Below are 13,011 nucleotides of genomic sequence, written 5' to 3' on the forward strand. Positions count from 1 at the left end.
TAACTAGGCGCAGAACACAGACCTCAGAGAGAGGATATTCACAATCCACATCTGATTGTCGCTAAGCTAGAAGAAGAGATAAGACACCTAATTTTATAATGATGAAATATTATTAGGTCTCGAAATTATTCGATTTGTTGCATTAAAGGCCTCTGATGATGACAACAACCGCAAATCATTTCAGATCTGGATAAAAAAATATCTGAAAAGGTGCAACTCGAGACTATTTGATTTGTTACGCAAATGAAGATTAATGCATCCGAAAACCTCTGATAACAACCACAAATAATTTCAGATATGGATAAAAAAAATCTCAAAAAGTACATCTCGAGATTATTCGATTTGTTGCGCAAACGAAGATTAATGCATCCGAAGGCCTGTGATGACTACCACCACAAATCATTTCAGATCTGGATAAAAAAATTTGACACTAAAGGGTTGTAGATTAACAAATTGTGACATTCAAAAGAAATAGAGCTTAATTTCATCTTTTATTAGGTAGTTGATGTATAAATTCAATACAAAAAGTCTATAAAACAAAAAGGTGGCAATGAAAAAAAGAAGAAAAGTTCTCTAAACAACAACACTGTAAAAATGCTCCACATAACAATCCATCTATACCAAAAATTGAAATGAAGAAGATGAAACAGAAACTGAAGGCTCAAATGGGATTTAACTTTGCTGTGTCATCTTGAAGAGGAACTGAAGGCTAGAATGGGCTTAACTTTGTTGTATCATCTTCTTGATTGAATTTAGAGCTTTTGTTTTCCTTTTCTGAGTCTTTCTAGTTCTGTTTCAGAATCTTTCAACTGTTCCCTTAAGAATGATACCTTCTTCTCCACCTCTTCAACTGTACCCTTTGGAGGTTGATATGGTGTCAGAAAAAAGCGAGAAAATGATTTCAGCGCTTCCACTCCACATACCTGCAGAATTAAAAACTCCATGAACATGTCTGAGAAAACTTAGTATGCACTATGATTGAAATTGCAGCCTTTGTATGAAAAAACCAACCAAAACCTTGTAATGTTAGGAAGCGACAAAATTTGTCAATTTGGCTTCACCTAAAAACATCAAGCCTTGGGTAGAAATAATTATCAAACAAATTAATCCATTCTTTATGCATTCCAGAAGATGTTTACAGCTTATCAAGTACTAACTAGATTCAAATATTAAACCAAAGCAAACTAAAAATATTGAAATCAACTGGTTATAGCTAACAAGAGATCAGAGAGCTTTTACCTCTTCCGGCAGCAATGGTAGCTTAGTGATATGAAAATCATCATATAACATGTAAAATTGATCAAGGTACTTTTGCTGCATCCTCATTCTAGCTTTCAGCAGTCTAGATTCAGTACCTACAATGGCAATACTATAGGTATCAGCTATCAATTAATAGTTGATTCCTTCACAAATCGGATAGCCCAACAAAAAAAGGGATCGGTGAGATACTGTATTAAGGTAATAAGTGCACCTTCTTCATCATAAAGCACTTGATTAATAATGATGTTGTGAGTATCTATCTCGAACTTAGTCAGCTCCTGCACAAGCCTCTCAGTTTCATATAGAGAGAGAAATTCAGGAATGCATACACACACAAATGTTGTTAACTCCTGCAAAAAAATAGGGAAAAGAGAGGTCAAATGCAATTATTAACTTAACTCTAACCTATAAATAATAAACCTACAAGGTACATTCAATCATTCAAAATAAATCAAATAAACAGACAAGCTTCTACAAAAACCATGTTCTTCCTTTACTTTATCGTTATTTCAATTATTTAGCTAAGCATTCCGAGATTATGAAATAGGCTCTCTACATAGTAAACACCAGCAGTCAAATTAGTCTAACAATATCCTTAATCAGTACTATCAATTTAAGATTTAGTAATACTAATGTTTCTCTTTTCATGTAGCATACTCAGTTTTTCACCTATAAGTACACTTTTGAATAAGAAAAAGTATAACATATAAATTAGGTTATACGTATCTTATATATAGAAATATACAGAATTAAACACAGAGCTTTGCGCTTGACTTTTGATACAAAAATTCAGGGTTCAAAATAAGTTCGGTCAGGCCCTTAATTTAAGTTTAAACAAGTTCAAGGACAAAATACATTTATGTCTAACAACAGGCACATCGTTGGTGGTTTTGACGAGGAGTTCAGGTCCAACATTTCAGCTCAAAATATTTGACACCAAATTGGTAAAAAAAATAACATTATGTTTTCTGTCAAAAAAAGTCGTATGTAAAAATAAAATCTTACCGGATCCTTAAACTGCTTATTGACTTGCTCGATAATATATTTCATTCCCTCAAGTCTCCCCAAGAGCGCGTCCTCGCCAAATTCATCATCCACCCCAAACATACGAGTCATCTGTCATTATACATGATGAAATTTCAGAAGACAAATTATCTTACTAAAAAAGAAAAGGCAATTGAGAGATAAGTTGAGGAAACAGCGTGTTGTTCAAGAAATCGTAAACTAGCAACCCACACAATTGGCCTATAACTAGCAAGTAGCAACATAATACATGACAAAATCAACAACATTAATGGTAAGTCTGATCAAGAATGTAGTTCATCTTCCATGTAAGACAACATGGTATGTGGCTTCATAAACTTTGTAAGATCTCCACGGAGATAGATATATATATATAACAAAAGTTTTCAAACTTTAAGTTTGGGAGCAATTTCAAGAGAGGACAAATGAAACAAACATATTCTGAAAATACTCAGTATATCAGAAATTGTTACCATTCAAATCATGGCACAAATTTTCATTACCTGACTTAGCAAACCACCAAATTTATTCTTTAGTGACATCATTTTAGCAAGCCCCTTCTCTAATGTTGATGGAAATTGCAGCAACCGCAGAGTATGACCAGTAGGAGCTGTATCGAATACAATGACAGAATAATCCATTGTCTGCACTAATCTGAAGATAGAAATAGGAGAGAAATTAAACATTTAATATATATATATATATATGGCAAAAATAGATACAAACTTGAAAAATATCAAGGGTATCCATCTATATTAACCTCCTGTTGAAGTGATACAATGAAACTGCTATAATGACCTGGGAGTAATAGAAGCTACAAAGCCACCATTATGCCTACACCAAATTAACTACTTTGTACAACAAATAGCAATGGGGAAGAGAGAGAAACTATAACAAGAGTATTCGACTAATTCATTTCATATCTACACATAACAACTTTTATTTTATTTATATTACTCTATTAATAACCACCACTTTATTTCCGCCAATTATCCAAACCAGTAGGCTTCCCAACCGCACACTTACACCATAGGGCGTTAACTCTAAAACCATATCCCCTTGTATCAAAATATAAGGACAAGGGGATTAAGATGCAATTGTATGTCTGTGTGAGCATACATAAATGTACATATTTGATGATATTATTCTGAAATGCTAAACAACTGTTTTGACTTTTAAACCTGTAATTGTCTTTTATTATTAACTATTACGGGCATCAACTTCTGCACATTTATACACATAAAAATTGCACATGTATGTTAAAGCGTCTAAAAGCTGTTAATTTATTTCCTTGGTCTGAAAGTGAAAGGGTGTTCAGAAGTGCAACATTGATATGTGGCCCTCACCCACCACCAGTAGTGGCCTATCAAAGTACTTTATCTCAAATAATATGACTATGTACAGGGAATGACAACAATATAAAGCTGTATGCCAAGTCAATCCAAAATTCTCTTCTCATTTTTTATTCTAAAAATGGGGTCCAAAGAGATTCAAATATTTTCCTTTATTTTCCTGATTAAGCACACTATGTGATGAATCAAGTTTCTTTTTTTTCTAAAAAAGGGTTTATTTTTTTCAAGGAGATGATCAAACTTCTTTAGTAAATGTTGAAATGGAAAATACTATAGGTCTAGATCAGCATACGAGTTGGGATTGTCTAACCTTATTCAAAAACCTTTTGGATCCCCGTAGAAACAAGATAGAAGAGATATATTTAGAATTGTCAAAAACAACCTTATGGTCCACATTTTCATTCATGGGTATTAATATATTGAAGTATTATTAATATACATATATATTAAAATAAACAAAATATATACATATGATGTGAAATACTAGTGGTAAAAAATCTGTCAGCATCCTAGTCTTACCCAAAAAATGGAAAGCTGGAGTGTTATAGACTAAAGTAGAAAATTTCCCTTTTTGGGTTAAAATGGCATAGCCTCATAAATGTTTTAGGATCATGATCACAGTCACATATCTGACTCTAACTAATAGTAGGTTGTATTTACATATGCAAAACATAATCCACAGCATTGCCCCAAATATCAACAGTCATCCTTTCCTAGTCTTTGGATCTAGAAAAATAGGCTTACTTGAGCATCTCTGCAAAGCTCATTGCTTCATCAATTCCAGGGATGGCATTTGCTAAATCGGATATGAAGCCATCCATTCCATCTTGACCATTTGTCTCTTCACTCTCTACCGTCGGATCCACCTCCTATTGAGCCAGAAGAAAATGCAAGTTACTCATGAAAACAAAATGATGAGGTAGACTGAATTGATGCCAAATAAGAAGTAAATAGAACATCACTAAATATTCTTTCTTTTTTTAAGAAGAAGAAGAAGTTAAAGCTTGCATTAGCAATGATAAGTGATATCAAAAACACAAGCAAATGAAGTATAGAAAGAAATGAAAAAGAGAATCACTCAATATTTCAGATTTCTATGAATTTAAATTTCCAGTTCTGGTTGCAGAAACTGATATAGATACTAGTAAAATGATTGTGGAAGAGAGACAGGGAAAGATTGGTAATTGATCAACAACCCGAGTAATTGAAAAAGTTTTTAGACCTAAATAAATGAAGAGCATAGATTATCGTACCATGGCGTACAAATTGGTGAAGCCATTAACGAGAGTAGGAGCTTTGGTGAACTTCTGCTGAAAAGCATCACTTAGATTGTGAGCGGGATCGGTGGAGATAATGAGAACGGATGAGCGAACCCTAGAGAGAAGGATCGAGAGAATTGAGCTACAAGTGGTTTTTCCGACACCACCTTTACCTCCGACGAATACCCATTTGAGACTATTTTGATCCAAAATGTTCTGCACTGAACCGACTGGCATCTCCTCGTTGGAAGCCATCTGCCAGCTCTCCACCTCTCCCCGTCTCGCCCCCAAACTTCCCTGCCGGAATGAATAAATCGACGACGAATGATCAGAACAACAACAACAACAACAACAACTGAAGAACAACAACAAGAGGAAGATTCGTGAGGAACTGGGTTGGGTTTCGTACTCTTGTCTTCGGCGGAGGTTATCTCTCCGATGAGTCTCTCTCTCAACCTTGTCTAATTTTGGATTTTATTTTATAATATCAATATTTCAACTTTAATAATAAATATTTTCTAAATAAATTAGAAGGAAATATATTAATGTTTGTAAAAAAAAATAATAATATCATATTTCAGAAAACAAAAATATGTAAAAAAAACAAAAATCCTAATCTAATCTAAGTAAAATTCAGTGATGCAATAATAATATTAGAATGTGAATAAATGATCTAGAATATTATTTTTGTTTTTGTAATTTTGACAATTTTTTAAACAAATTTAATTATGATATATTGATACAAACTTTTTTTTATTATATATTTGTCAGAACTATATTATATAAAAATAATTTAAATTATAATATAAAATTAAAATACTATAATCTGGTTTATGATATATAAAATAATTTATATATTATAATTTGGACAATGATCTTTAAAAAATTATATAAAAAAATTAAATTTTAATTTTATTTTTAATAATTTAATTACCATAAAATAAAACAGAAAATAAATGAAAATATGTAAGCAATACAATATAGCTCAATAATTAAAAGTATTTATCCATAAATTAATAGTTTTATCTTTATTTAACACTTTTTATCATAAAAAAATATATTAATTTATAACATAAAATAAACTATGAAAAAATTACATAATTTTTTTAACAACTATGACTCACGACCCTATTTCTATTTAAAATATTTATTTTAAATAAAAATTAGAAAATTGTATTCGGTTAACTTTTTAAATAATCACAAATTATAACTTTATCAAAAATTCTATCCTTATTTATTCATTTATCAACTATTTTTATTAGGTCAAATTATTATTTGTGATTGAATTTAAATTACTTTAGCTAAAACTTTTACATTGATATTTGAGTTTTTCTCTTTAACATTTATAATTATTTGATTTTTTTACAAAGAATTAAATAATAATAATTATATTTAATATTTGACTTAAAGATTATTTAAATAATCATAATTCAAAAACATCATATTATTCTTCCTATGTGAAAAAAAAATTATCATAGAAAACAAAAATTTAATATCATTAATAATGTAAAAAATAATGTCAACCATAGTTAAATTTAATAGTGGAGAAGTTATATAAATGACATGTTGCCACATTGTTCACGTTGACACAATTATGATTATTTGTGTTTAAATACAAAAAAAAAAAGTGTTTTAATTACGCACAAACAACAAACACTAAAAGCAAAAATTATAAGTTGAGTCAAACGAGCCCTATATATCTGTTTTGCTCTTATCCGCCAGCTATTTGCTGATTCAAAGCCTAATTAGCAGATTCGTGTCTTTCTTCCTTTCCATCTGCGTCTAGGGTTTTTGACAGCTGCTCTCGCTCCTACCCAAGATCCCAAGGTACTTCTTAAATTACATATCTCATCTCTCTATATATATACATACATGTATGTCGGTATATGTGTGTTTGTGCGTACATGTGTCACCGTTCTGTTTCCTGAGTGCTTCTGCTTATCATCAGATCTGATGTCTTTCACTATCTCCGTTATTCATATTTATTTCCTTCCAATACGTCCGAGGCTTGTACAGGAGGATCGTCGAATTTCATATGTATATTGACTCAATTTTGCCACCCATTAAAAGAGTAAATAGTTCTTGAATAAGGGTTGCCCCGGCCATAGATGTATCTTGGATTCTCGGTCAAGTGAATAGCATCATATTACCTTAGGTTCCTCTATTGCTTGCATTGCAAACGTGTATCTATATGACCCAACAATTCATAGACAAAAGAAGCTCAGACTGACCAATTGTACAATTCAACCTTAGAAAAATTGCCGATTTGCATGGTTTTTTTTATTATACTTCCAATTTGGGTTGTTATATGTGCAACAATTGTTTTTTCCCTTTACATAGTTGAAACATGAAGCTTGCATGTATTGTAGATTCAAGTGTACCAATAAAACATATTCTGTCATTTAATTTTCCATATTGTTTCACAAACGCTTTTGGCTGTCTACTGTCTCATATTTTCTTCTCATGTAACACAACTTCAGGTCAAGTGAATTCTTCTTTTGAGTTTGAGAATCATGAGGGCTATATTCGTTGGCAACTTGGATTTTGATGCCCGCATGTCTGATGTCGAACGACTCTTCAGAAAATATGGCAAGACTGATAGGGTGGATATGAAGTCTGGTAGGCAATTTGTTTGTTAACTTGTTTATGTTCGCCAATATTCTTATCATCTGCAAGACCCCCTAGATCATTGTTTCACATGATTGGGAAAGGAAAACAAAACTGCTTATATGATTGGTTTTTTAGTGCTCTGTAGTCATAATTCCCTTGTGAGATTCAATCCCTTTTGTTTCCTGTTCCTTCATAAGAAACCCACTTTTGTAACATGGTTCAATCAACCTAGGGAAGTTCTGTTGTCGAATGTCAGCACTAACTGCTCATACTAGACAGGTTCTTCATGCATTTTATGAGATTCTAGACAGGTTCGTTGCACCTTTTTTAAATTTCAAATAATCGAGTACAAATTCCTGGTCTAATCTAAGTTGCTTCAAACCTCTCATGGATCTTGGTGTTAAGAATGACACACATCATGGCCAATACAATGAAGGCTATTGTAAGACAACTAGTAACTTTGTTATGGTAACACAATTGTTCTTGTTCTATTCATCGCAATTTGAATCTCACAAACTAAATGATGATTTGATCAGTGCCAAACTAAATGATGATTTGATCAGTGACACGGTTCTAATTTTGCAAAGAAGCATCTAAGCGCATGTCCATTGATGACTTCAACTCTGTCCTGCAATTTTTAAATGATGAACAATCAAAACTCACATCACATGGATAAAACTGGATGAAGCCTATTATAGAGTCGTGAACAATTTGGGAATGTTGATTTTTGTTAACTTCCAAGCTCCCTGCAGTGGATGATTTTCATTATTGAGATTACATGTGGCTCATACACGGTGCAGTGAAATTCTTTCAATTTGTTACAGGGAGTTAACTATGTTGCTTTAGAATATTTGTTTTAGATGAAAGTTCTATTTATTATTGGAAAGTGATGACATAGAGCCTAATTTTGTCACAATTGTTATCCCATTGAAAACTAGCCAAAGTTAAAATTGAAAGTGGTTTTTTCTTTTTATTATAAGATATTTTTTTCTAAATCATGATCCATAATATGTTGTACTTTTTGCTTCATTTGCTATGAAGATTATCTTTTGAATCATAATATAGAATATAATGTGAGTTTTGGCTTCATTTGGTAGAAACATTATTTTCTGGATCACGAACCAAATTATTTTATAGATCATTGTCATTTTTTACAAATGTGGACTTTTTTTTTTCTAATTCAGATGGAAATATAAATAGCCCATAGTACCATCCTCTCTCTAATCTGTTATTACAGGATAGTTACCACTATAATTTATATTATTTCTCTTGGACCTTTTACTCAACTGTGTAGTGATTATATCTTCACAGTGAGGAAGCGGTTTCTTGCAGAAGTTGAAACCGATGCAGACATCTGCATTTATTGGAGAATGGGATTACTTTTCCTTCCTAGTACTAAGAGTTGATTTCAGTATTTCTGCTCAGTGGACATCAATTACTCCTTGGTTCATGTTATCATGTTTTGCCAGCGCACATACTCCTTGGCACAACCATCTTTCTACTCCCTCCACCAATGTCTAACATTCCTCCATGACCTTTGCTCACAATTTCAGACATGTTTCAACATATAAATCATGACTATATCAGAGCCATTGGCAGGTGTTGTGTTTACTTCTTGATAGATTTTATTTGTTCTTTGTTTTTCTCTCGTGTCTTCCTTTGTTTTTTCTCTCTTCTTCTTTTTTTTGTTGCAATTTCTTCCCTAATAGATAGTTTGAACTGACTTGTCAAGGCAGTAAAGATATAATTTGTATTAATAAAGCTACAGAATGCAGGTTTCAGGCATATCTTCCATATATGTTGAAGTTGTTCAAGCAACGACTAAACAATGTCCATCGTTCTTTTCACAGGATTTGCATTTGTCTATATGGAGGACGAACGGGATGCAGAGGATGCTATTCGGAAATTGGATAGGTTTGAGTTTGGTAGAAAGGGCCGTCCACTTCGTGTTGAGTGGACTAAGGTATGATAATATTGTAGTATTTAAATTTCAACGAAAAATCAATTAACAAAATTGTTGAAAATTACATTATTTAAAATGTTTCTAGTTGAATCTTATATCAGACGAAATTGACAATATTTTAGAAAATCCAAACAAGTAATTTAAATAAATAAACATGAGCTTGTACTTTTGTTAATAGTTGCTGCTTGACAGGAGGACTTGGCACAATTGTTAAATGTGTTGTTTTGCAGGAAGAACGTGATTCGAGAAGGTCTGGAAGCTCAAGGAAGTCATCGGGTAACATGAAACCTTCAAAAACCTTGTTTGTGATAAACTTTGATCCAATAAATACCAGAACAAGGGATCTGGAGAGGCACTTTGAAACATATGGGAAAATATTGAATGTGAGGGTCAGAAGGAACTTTGCGTTTGTCCAGTTTGAAGATCAGGAAGATGCCGACAGAGCATTAGATGCAACAAACTTGAGGTTTTAATTTCCATCAGTATACATAAAACCTATTTAAAATATATTTGCTAATGTGTGGTCTAAGATGACTACTACTGGTTTATACAGCAAGTTCATGGATCGAGTCATTACAGTCGAATATGCTGTTCGCGGCGATGATGATGATAACAGAAGGGGGGACGGTTACAACAACCCAGATAGAAGAGGAGGAGATGATGGTTCTTCTCCAAGAAGGAGGGGAAGAAGCTATGATAGGCGTTCTCCCAGCCCATCTTCCCGAAGGGGTGGAGGAAGGGCTAGCCCAGACTATGGACATGGAGGCTCAAACCTACATTCAAGATCCAATCCAAGAGTAGTAGAAGGAGGAACTCCTCCAAACTATGAAAGAAGCCCCCGAGAATGATATGTGTACACCAATCCCCCCAGGTCAGTAAACTGCGGTCATTGCTTAAAAGTTTCTTTGTTTAGGGTCCTTTGTTCGCGCCTTCTTCACCACCACCACCACCAATTATGTTGTAAGAGACTTAATGCTTGTTTCTGTGTGAATGTTTTAAATATATATGTAACACTTAAAAGATTGTTTCAACTTTCAAGTATTTAAAACCCATATTATTTTATGAGTTTGGATTATACATGTTGAGAAGTATATAGCTAGGTACCAAATTATTTGTATTTAATAGTTATAAATATGTTTGAGCACGTGGATTATATAGAGAATGAGACCACGTAAAACAATATTAAATGGATTTGACAGAGATGTTATATGCCGCCAACTGCTACTGCTACTAAATTGACAACCTCAACTTGCAAAATATCTTGAAATCACAACAAACAATCTAGAAATTTAAGGTTATGAATATGAAGACTAAATTATTATGATTACATAAAGATCTGTTTTTTTTAATAATAGGTGGTGGGGCAAATGAGAACAGAGTCGACACAAAGTCCACCTTTAGTATGAGTACAGTCAATCTGTCTCAACCAAAACTTGATCTTTGTCATCTGATCAGACCGACCCACTATGAAATCGCCGGCATGGTAACGAACCCAGTTTCCTGGATCATCTAAAAAACGCATCGAAACTGTTTCTTGTCCGTCGCCGGTTTTCACCTCAAGTTTCACCGGCTTTATGTCCCAGCCATGAACGTGTTCCATGTTACAGACACGTCTTCCTCCTCCTCCTAGCCTCTTCTTACTCACCTTCTTCCCTAGATGAAGCCTGAAGAACAGACTATAGTTTCCTTTTGGAAATTTAAACTCAATTTCTCCGGCCACTTCAAACCACCATGTCTGTTGAACATATGCAACACTCTCAAACCTAGATTCATCGGTTTCAATGTAATTCCAGTACCTCCTGTCATCTATTCCTGTAATTGATAAACCCTTTGAAGATATCAACAAACAAACCCCACCCGTCTTCTTATCCAACCAAACTTCCTTCAATCAAAGAGAGAAGAATCAAATAATATGATTATCTTAATTATTACAATTTACAAACAAACAAACAAACCTTTGTGCCGCCATCAAAGGGATTGAACCTACACAGTCTTCCATACAACTCCTTCTTCCCCAATCCGTCTAGTTCGAATCCTTCGTCGGATAGTTTCTCAATGATATATCGATAATTAGACGGAAGCTTCAACTCCCAGATGAAATCGGCAGACGAGGCGCCGTGGAAAGCGCAATTAAGCCTTGCGAATTGGCAGATCTCCGGCGGGTCTAAGTGGGTAAGAATCAAAGAGATGCAGCTCTCTGGAATATCTCCCAATTTTAGGTTTAAAGATGGATAATCGGAACTAGAGGAAAGACACGCAGAGGTATTAGAACCCATTATTAAAGTTGAAGCTTTCAGGGGAAGAAGACGAAGATTGTAATGCCGGCGGCGGCGAATCGCCGGCGAGTGAGTGGCAGAGGTTAGAGAGAGATTGTACAAAAATTAATAAGTTTGAGAACTATATATGTAATTTATTTATTGAATTAAATATTAATTTAGAATATTAAAAAAAAACATTATTTATTAACATCTTCTTGTTTTAAAATTTAAAATAAATTGGTTCAAGTTAATTTGATTAAGAATAATTATATTTGGATTTTTTATTTATGAAAATGGTACTGATGTAAATTTGACTGAGTTTATGACCCACCTTGTAAGAAAAATTAAGTGTTTGTTTGATCTTTGGTTTTATTAGTTTTTTTTTTTAATTCTGTTTGATCATTTAAAATTAAAATAAGTTTTGGAGTGTTTATTGACGAAAATGCCCTCTGGACATTATAGTTTTTGGTTAATTTTAGTATTTTAATAGTCAAAATTTTTAATTAGATGAATAAAGTGATGATCTAAATTTTATCATTAAAAAAATGAAATAAGAAAATGAAATAAGAGGTTTGATGTAAAGTTTGTTTTAGATTTTTTTTATTACATAATTATAATTTTAAGAAAACACTTAATTCAACTAAAATAATAAAAAATATTTATTTTATTCTTATTAAATTTTAATTTTAAATATAAATATAAAAACTATTAAACCTTAAATCCTAATTTTTTAATAATCTATCTATTTTATTAAATAAACTTTTTTCTTAAACTAAAAAAATCAAGATCAGACCAACTACAATTTTTTTATTAATCATATTTTTACTATATTTAAAAAAATTAATTTTAAATATAAAAAAACTCAAACAATTTACTTTTATTTATTAAACCAAAAAAAATAAGAATAAAAATCTAAGAGCTGTTTGGTTTTGGAGTTATTTAAATTAAATTAAATTTTAATTTGATTTAAAATGTAAATTAAATTAATAAAATATTAATTTACATAGAATATAAAGACTATTTTTTATCTTATAATTCAGAAAATATTAAAGCATAATAAACATAATAAATTCATATTATTTTTGGATGGTGAACACTAATATATAGGATAGTAAGATGATTTAGATTATCATGATGACAAGTATGATATATAATAATGGTATATATAATAGTTTATAATAATATTATCTTGAAAGCTGTTTCAACAAGGACATTTATTTATATGTTATTTTATATTACATTATATTCATATACTAATTTCTATATCAAATATTTCATATAATTTT

At 32.0% G+C, this 13,011-nt stretch overlaps 3 protein-coding genes across 4 annotated transcripts; 1 reads left to right on the forward strand and 2 right to left on the reverse strand.

The window, feature by feature from the left end:
- Positions 1 to 473: 473 nt before the first annotated feature.
- On the reverse strand, positions 474 to 5,366 carry LOC124940004 (ATPase GET3A-like). The gene is made up of 8 exons (XM_047480481.1): positions 5,304 to 5,366; positions 4,889 to 5,191; positions 4,380 to 4,504; positions 2,787 to 2,937; positions 2,266 to 2,376; positions 1,472 to 1,610; positions 1,240 to 1,355; positions 474 to 923 (listed from the first exon to the last, which is right to left on the reverse strand). The coding sequence occupies exons 2-8, from the start codon at positions 5,147 to 5,149 to the stop codon at positions 753 to 755; spliced, it is 1,074 nt and encodes a 357-aa protein (XP_047336437.1). The 5' UTR covers positions 5,150 to 5,191; positions 5,304 to 5,366; the 3' UTR covers positions 474 to 752.
- A 1,223-nt stretch (positions 5,367 to 6,589) lies between these two features.
- LOC124937857 (serine/arginine-rich splicing factor RS40-like) lies at positions 6,590 to 10,504 on the forward strand. 2 transcript variants are annotated; one of them, XM_047478185.1, is made up of 5 exons: positions 6,590 to 6,721; positions 7,375 to 7,513; positions 9,355 to 9,467; positions 9,698 to 9,933; positions 10,021 to 10,500. In XM_047478185.1, the coding sequence occupies exons 2-5, from the start codon at positions 7,408 to 7,410 to the stop codon at positions 10,313 to 10,315; spliced, it is 750 nt and encodes a 249-aa protein (XP_047334141.1). In that variant the 5' UTR covers positions 6,590 to 6,721; positions 7,375 to 7,407; the 3' UTR covers positions 10,316 to 10,500. The 2 variants fall into 2 exon arrangements, with proteins under 2 accessions (XP_047334141.1, XP_047334142.1); XM_047478186.1 differs by lacking the exon at positions 6,590 to 6,721 and adding an exon at positions 8,816 to 9,103 and having other exon boundaries at positions 7,373 to 7,513; positions 10,021 to 10,504.
- Positions 10,505 to 10,749: 245 nt separating this feature from the next.
- LOC124937856 (F-box protein PP2-A13-like) lies at positions 10,750 to 11,839 on the reverse strand. The gene is made up of 2 exons (XM_047478184.1): positions 11,423 to 11,839; positions 10,750 to 11,349 (listed from the first exon to the last, which is right to left on the reverse strand). The coding sequence occupies exons 1-2, from the start codon at positions 11,741 to 11,743 to the stop codon at positions 10,813 to 10,815; spliced, it is 858 nt and encodes a 285-aa protein (XP_047334140.1). The 5' UTR covers positions 11,744 to 11,839; the 3' UTR covers positions 10,750 to 10,812.
- Between the last annotated feature and the right edge of the window lie 1,172 nt (positions 11,840 to 13,011).

Source organism: Impatiens glandulifera, chromosome 5 (genome assembly GCF_907164915.1).
Source record: "Impatiens glandulifera chromosome 5, dImpGla2.1, whole genome shotgun sequence".
NCBI classification, from domain to species: domain Eukaryota; kingdom Viridiplantae; phylum Streptophyta; class Magnoliopsida; order Ericales; family Balsaminaceae; genus Impatiens; species Impatiens glandulifera.

Excerpts from the sequence above, each read along its gene's own strand:
- LOC124940004 (XM_047480481.1), bottom strand. The coding sequence starts at position 5,149 with ATGGCTTCCAACGAGGAGATGCCAGTCGGTTCAGTGCAGAACATTTTG. Across the intron at positions 1,356-1,471 it reads AGTGCTTTATGATGAAGAAG|GTACTGAATCTAGACTGCTG; the intron begins GTGCACTTATTA and ends TTGCCATTGTAG. Across the intron at positions 924-1,239 it reads TACCATTGCTGCCGGAAGAG|GTATGTGGAGTGGAAGCGCT; the intron begins GTAAAAGCTCTC and ends TTAATTCTGCAG.
- LOC124937857 (XM_047478185.1), top strand. The coding sequence starts at position 7,408 with ATGAGGGCTATATTCGTTGGCAACTTGGATTTTGATGCCCGCATGTCT. Across the intron at positions 7,514-9,354 it reads TAGGGTGGATATGAAGTCTG|GATTTGCATTTGTCTATATG; the intron begins GTAGGCAATTTG and ends TTCTTTTCACAG. Across the intron at positions 9,468-9,697 it reads TTCGTGTTGAGTGGACTAAG|GAAGAACGTGATTCGAGAAG; the intron begins GTATGATAATAT and ends GTTGTTTTGCAG.
- LOC124937856 (XM_047478184.1), bottom strand. The coding sequence starts at position 11,743 with ATGGGTTCTAATACCTCTGCGTGTCTTTCCTCTAGTTCCGATTATCCA. Across the intron at positions 11,350-11,422 it reads CCTTTGATGGCGGCACAAAG|GAAGTTTGGTTGGATAAGAA; the intron begins GTTTGTTTGTTT and ends CTTTGATTGAAG.